Below are 6,000 nucleotides of genomic sequence, written 5' to 3'. Positions count from 1 at the left end.
ATGAATGAAACCTAAATGACTAAAATAGACTCCCTTATTCACCCTACTCCACAATATCAATCAAGAGATCAATGTAAAAATTATTTACTCATTACAATATTCTATGGAAAACATGTCATTAATTAGGGGTTGCTATCTTGGATTAAAATAGGCATCAACGGGCCGTTTGGTCTCTGCATTTTTTTTTTTTTTTCAAGATTTCTCAAAAGCTTAAACAAAGATGAGAGCAAGAGAAAAAAAAAAGAAGAAAAGAGTTATTTTCTAGCTTGCTACATCTTCAACCTTTATTATTAAGGGGAAGAGAGTATCATTGTATTATAGTTGTTCTTTTCTAACGGTATCGATGATGAAATTCATTACAGTATCGCATATCAAACATTGCGTACAACATTACAAATGGTCTATGCACACCTATAAGCGATCCAAATGCACCTGTGTACATAACAATTGGCGATGGAGGAAACATGGAAGGCTTCGCAGCGTAAGAACTAATTTATTTAAACTAACTTGGCATTTTGTTTTATGTTTTCATTAATTTTTTATTTTTTTATTTTAAATCCCAGAGCTTTAGTTGCATTTTTGGCATATAATTGTTTCGAATTTTCCTTCTAAAATTGTGCAGATTGAAATATCCACAACCATATTATTCTGCATTCCGTGAAACAAGTTATGGTCATGGTATCTTTTCTATCAAGAACCGAACCCATGCTTTCTTTGGATGGAATAGAAATCAAGATGCTTTTGCAGTAGAAGCAGATTCGATATGGTTCCACAACAGATACTGGTATCCTGTGAATGACTCCAGCACCCTACCAATGTGAATGTGATTGTAAATGAGTCTTCTTTCACTTTGTTTACCAAAGAACAAGTGTATATCAGTCATTATTTTTGTGATTGATATTTTCAGTTTTTGCAACCCAAAATAACTAAAAATGTGATTGAGCATTCCCTTTCATTCATCATATGAGGCGATTTGTCCAAAGAATTTGGTTTCTGTAATACAATATTAGCTTTCAGAGCCTGAAAAGAGAATCTGAAATCTTTCAACATGATAAGCTAGCTAAATTGCTTCCACTCTTATGGAGATCTTGTAAATGATATTTTCCTACACTAGAACTCTAAGACTCCAAAGCAACTCTTGATTTCTCTAGTCATCTCTCTCTAGATGTCAAGTTTCAATCAAATGGAGTTTCCCACATATGCATATTTTTTGCAACAAAATATTGTACTAAATTCATTGAAAGTCAACACAAAATATTTAGTTCAAGATATAGGAGGATACTTACTGGATTTTTTTTTCCCCCTCCTCTTTTCTCCTAATGGTGGAGATATGGAGCCTTTACACAGAACATTGCACATCGGTGGTTTCACCATATGAATGAACTTCACCAGATAATCATAACATACAAAAGATTAAGCAATTTGGGTACACGGTTTGAGTGGTATATGTACAATATCCACAAATATAAAGCGGGCCAAGTATAAACAAGCACCCACAAAGACCAGTTTGCACACCCCCCGAAGAACTGAAACTATTCTCGTTCAACATGAACAGAGGAACGAGGTTTTTTGAAGTACTTTGAATTGAATGATTCAGCAAGGGAAGGGTACTTACCCTTGATGAAGTTTTCAATACACTTTCGGTATGAGAAATCTTCATTGCGACCATCAGCACAGACAAGATAGAAGCACCTGCTATCCTGGAAACTAGCATGCTTATTTACCTGTCAAAGTTTAAAATATAATCAGGAAAACAATCGATCATATTTTCTGGCTATTAAGCATTGATTTGAAAAACTTAAGAAGTCATTGAATACACATGCAGGTTCTCTTCCTGGTTGTGCATAGGAGACAGGGAATACCCTAGCAATTATTCAACCATTTCCAGTTTGGAGCCCTCCAAAGAAAGCAGGCCACAAAGGACATCAATTTCCTATCTAGACTGTAATCTCTAGATTTTCTACAATACATGTATCAACTATCCCAGACATTTTAAAGACCCAAGTAGTTTGAACACTAGCATCAAGTTCCTTTATTTATTTGACACAAGTAGTTGAAGTGGATTCTCTGAAGGTAAGATGGACTTAGGGATCATGTAACTTGAAATATCGAACGCCTCAAATAGAGGATAGGCAAGTTTGAATGACAAGCTTTCCTACAACCAGACCCAGACAATGTTGTGCACAAACAGGGTCCATAATTAAAATCTAGTCAAGTAAAATTGCTACATAATCCAGGTTAATTGTCTACATATTTATGAGAACACAAAGACCACTTCACTTCATCTTCTTCAACAGAAAATTCTGCAACTCTTCTTCTATTTCTAAAACCTAAGATCTAATCCAACTAAGCCCCTCTCCTACAACTTAAACCCTTGAGAAGAGTTCAGAAATTACAAAACAGCAGAAAAGATCCCGTTTCCCACCCTAGCCGAAACCCCCAAAAACCTAGATTTTCAGATTCTAGTTAAAATTCAGCTCTGGAAATTCTAATACAGCAAGGTTTCAGGTGCTCAAACTGCCCCGTACACAGCCTAGAAAGCTAGTTCTTTTTGCTGAAATCCCTGGGCAGCCCTTAGTTTTAGGGAAATTTCACTACTACCCCTAACCCTAAAACTGAGTTTACATCACATATTCTTCATATATTATCAGTACAAAAACCTAACCATAAAGTACAACCTGGGTAGGCAGAATACACGACAGCCACTAGTCAGAGTTTAAAAAATCCAACCGCCTGGATGCATAATGTAGAAAAAGGAAACACAACCCTGGCAAAACTAAGCCCCCCCCCCCCCCGGACCCCAAAAAAAGAAAAACAGTAATTTGGAGTCCATGTTTAAGCACACAACAGATTCAGGAAAGCAAGCATAGAATGGACACTTTTTCCATTTAGTATAGAAAGATGTCCTCATTCTTTTCACAAGGCCATGGTATACTGATATCACATTTTCTTTGGGTAAACATATCGATATCACATTAAAAATTAAAAAATTAACATAATCTCATGACAAGTTGGCATCCACATACCATGACATAATCAACTCCGACACCCATTTTGGACACTTTATCAGGATGATGGGTAAAAACTTTCTCAAGTACAAATGACTGATCTTCAGGTGATAGTGGTTCGCCATCTTTGTACCTTCACAGGGTAAACATTATTTCCAGAGCTCAGTTGAGGTTAATAAAAAATGAAGACTTTATATATGCATATGAGAGAACATGCAATCAAAAATGCTTCCCAACAGGATTATCATAAAAAGAAATAAGAAAATGACAATCATGCATGAAACTGGTCGGCAAAACACTATTCAAGACTTTGTTTTTTTTGGTAATCGCACTATTCAAGACTGTGTCCATGCAAACAAAAGGTGCAATATGGTCATATCTCATTAGAACAGCAGAAGAGTGTTCAGAACAAAGAATGAAACGAGTAAGTGAAAACTTATTCACCGATATTGTTAGGAAAATTACCTGGTATGATGCATGATCCTTCTTATTGTCTGCATGATTGGTTCAACATCTGAAAGAATAATTTGCTCCTCAGATGTGAATAGGTCTAACCGTTGTCTACTTGCAGTAAAAATCCCACTAGCATTCCAGTCATTTCGATCATCAAATTTTCCAGGTGGCTTTGAAGGGCGATTTTTCTTCTTCCAATCTCCAGCATCAGAACCCCAACCGCGTGAATTGGTAGGCTTTATTTGCTGTGGCACCACTGTACCCCAAGCTTGTGAGCCGCCAAGTGGTTCGCTCTGTTGGCCCCTATTAGTTTCATTATTCCAATCTCCACTAGAACTCTTAGATCCCCAACCAAGTGAAACGTCCAGTTTAGTTGCATGCTCTTGTTTATCATCAATGGGGAGTGGTTCAACAGGCAACTCCATTGATTCTTGGTCCTGAGCTTTCCATTCATTTTTGGTCCAGTCACTAGAATTTTGAGAACCCCATCCTTGTGGACTAACAGTTTCACTTAATGGCAGTTCAGACTCAGTAGTACGCCGACTGCATAAGTCTCCTTGTTGGCTCCACTGAGCTCGTGATACATTTTTCTTGGTACCATTCAGATGTGGTCCTTCATCCTTTCTGGTCCAGTCACTGGCATTTTGAGAACCCCATCCTTGTGAACTTACAGTTTCACTTGACGGTATTTCAGTTACAGTAGCATCCCAACTGTGTGACTCTCTTTGTTGGCCCAACTGAGATTGTGATTCCTTTTTATTGGTGTCACTCATATGTGGTCCTTCATCCCATTTTCCTGAATCATTGGACTGCTCCAAGTGAATACCCTCCTGGGAACTCCATCCATCAGGTCTAGAGGAAACCACTGAAGGATTCATGAGATGGCTTGTCTGTGCTTTAGCCTTATCCGTTACCCAACTAGCCTGTGTTTGAACTTTATCTGTTTCGCAACTATCCCAAGCACTCGGTTTCCGGTTTCCATCATCACCATTCTCTGAATCTAGATGCTCATTAGTTTTCCATTCACTGAAACCACTTGATTTGACAGGTAAGGATGAAGACTGTGTTTGAGCTGCATCTGTTCCCCAACTATCCCAAGCATTTGGTTTCGGGTTTCCACCATCACCATTCTCTGAATCTAGATGTTCACTAGTGTTCCATTCTCTGAAACCACTTGATTCAACAGGTAAGGATGAAGCCTGTGTTTGTGCTTTATCTGTTCCCCAACTATCCCAAGCATTCGGTTTCAGGTTTCCATCATCGCCATTCTCTGAATCTAGATGTTCACTAGTGTTCCATCCACTGAAACCACTTGATTCGACAGGTAAGGATGAAGCACCTTCCCAACTTGAAACATTAGATTTTCTTTTATCTGGTGTTTGCTTTTTGTCCCAGCCGCATACGACTTCAGCTTCATCAAAGATTGGCCTATCAAAGTTAGAGTTGCACCTTGGGGATAAATTGAACTCCATGTCACCATTTTCCAATCCAAGACCATCAATTTCTCCACCAAGACATGCACCGCTTGATTCAACTTCATTTGGACTTCTCACCAATTGCAGAAAATTATATGCATCTATTCCTCTATCTTGGTTCACTCCCATCTAACAAAAAGGAAAAGTAATTACACCAACGATTTTAAATAAAATGCAGAACAGTTTCAGTGGCCCCATGCAGTCAGGTCATCAGGTTTAGTAATAACAAGTGCTCTTAGATAACTACTTGAGATTCCACCTTACCAGACCTGATAACAATCTCATTCATAAATCCAACAGCAAGTTCAAAAGGGCATTGAAATATGAACTAACCTCCTTGTTGTTCCACAAAATCTCAAAATTAGTTCCAGTACCAACTGCAACATGTTTACCCCAAGCACATGATGCAACTATGCTTGACAAAGAATCCACATGACATTTTTCAGCAGCCCTTTCAAAAGATTTCTTTGGTGTCTGGAAAACACATACAATGATAAGTTACAATGTAAATACATTAGTTTTTCAAAACATCAAGTACAAAACAAACCACCCACCCACCCACACAAAAAAAAGAAGACAACAATTCTTACAAATAGGGTGGCTTCTGTGAATGGTACTTGGACATTTAAAGAGCGAAATAGTTTCTTGTAACCTCCTCTATTGAAACCAATCAAATCACCAGTGCATGTCATGCTGTTGGCAATGAGTATAAGGTGCTCTCTGAGTACATCTTTTGCAACCATCCTCACAGATTTTGAGAGGCGCTGCCAAACCAATGTAAGTTGAAATTACTATACTGTAGAACCAAAAGACGTGTCAAATAATATATTAACGATTATATTCTATACAAGAGTCAACAGTCAAATATTTTTATCCATCACTGTCACAATAATGTGATTAATAAACACACCAACTATGACAGTAATCTGGCAACACATGCCCACAAATCATGGAACAAAATTCGAGGGAAACTCACGTTTTGACCCAATGAAAATGAGAATTTAAGTTTGAAACTTGGAAAACTTCATGAAAACTTTGGAATTTTTCCAACAAGTTTTGGGTGA

The 6,000-nt window shown here is 37.8% G+C and overlaps 1 protein-coding gene across 1 annotated transcript in view; it reads right to left on the bottom strand.

The window, feature by feature from the left end:
- Window positions 1–573: 573 nt before the first annotated feature.
- NRPD1B (nuclear RNA polymerase D1B) overlaps window positions 574–6,000 on the bottom strand; it is a 55,682-nt gene continuing 50,255 nt past the window's right edge. Inside the window, exons 15-19 of the mRNA XM_089139630.1 lie at window positions 5,527–5,700; window positions 5,270–5,410; window positions 3,474–5,065; window positions 3,027–3,141; window positions 574–1,724 (exon numbers count right to left, since the gene is read on the bottom strand). Of these exons, the coding sequence (XP_088995756.1) occupies window positions 1,533–1,724; window positions 3,027–3,141; window positions 3,474–5,065; window positions 5,270–5,410; window positions 5,527–5,700 (2,214 nt within the window). The 3' untranslated portion in view covers window positions 574–1,532. The remainder of the gene's footprint in view (window positions 1,725–3,026; window positions 3,142–3,473; window positions 5,066–5,269; window positions 5,411–5,526; window positions 5,701–6,000) is intronic.

The sequence above is a fragment of the Hakea prostrata genome, chromosome 11 (assembly GCF_041222555.1).
Source record: "Hakea prostrata isolate BN-2017 chromosome 11, UWA_Hpros_2, whole genome shotgun sequence".
Lineage (NCBI taxonomy): Eukaryota > Viridiplantae > Streptophyta > Magnoliopsida > Proteales > Proteaceae > Hakea > Hakea prostrata.
Note: the sequence above shows the minus strand (reverse complement) of the source record. Positions and strands in the feature narration are given on the sequence as shown.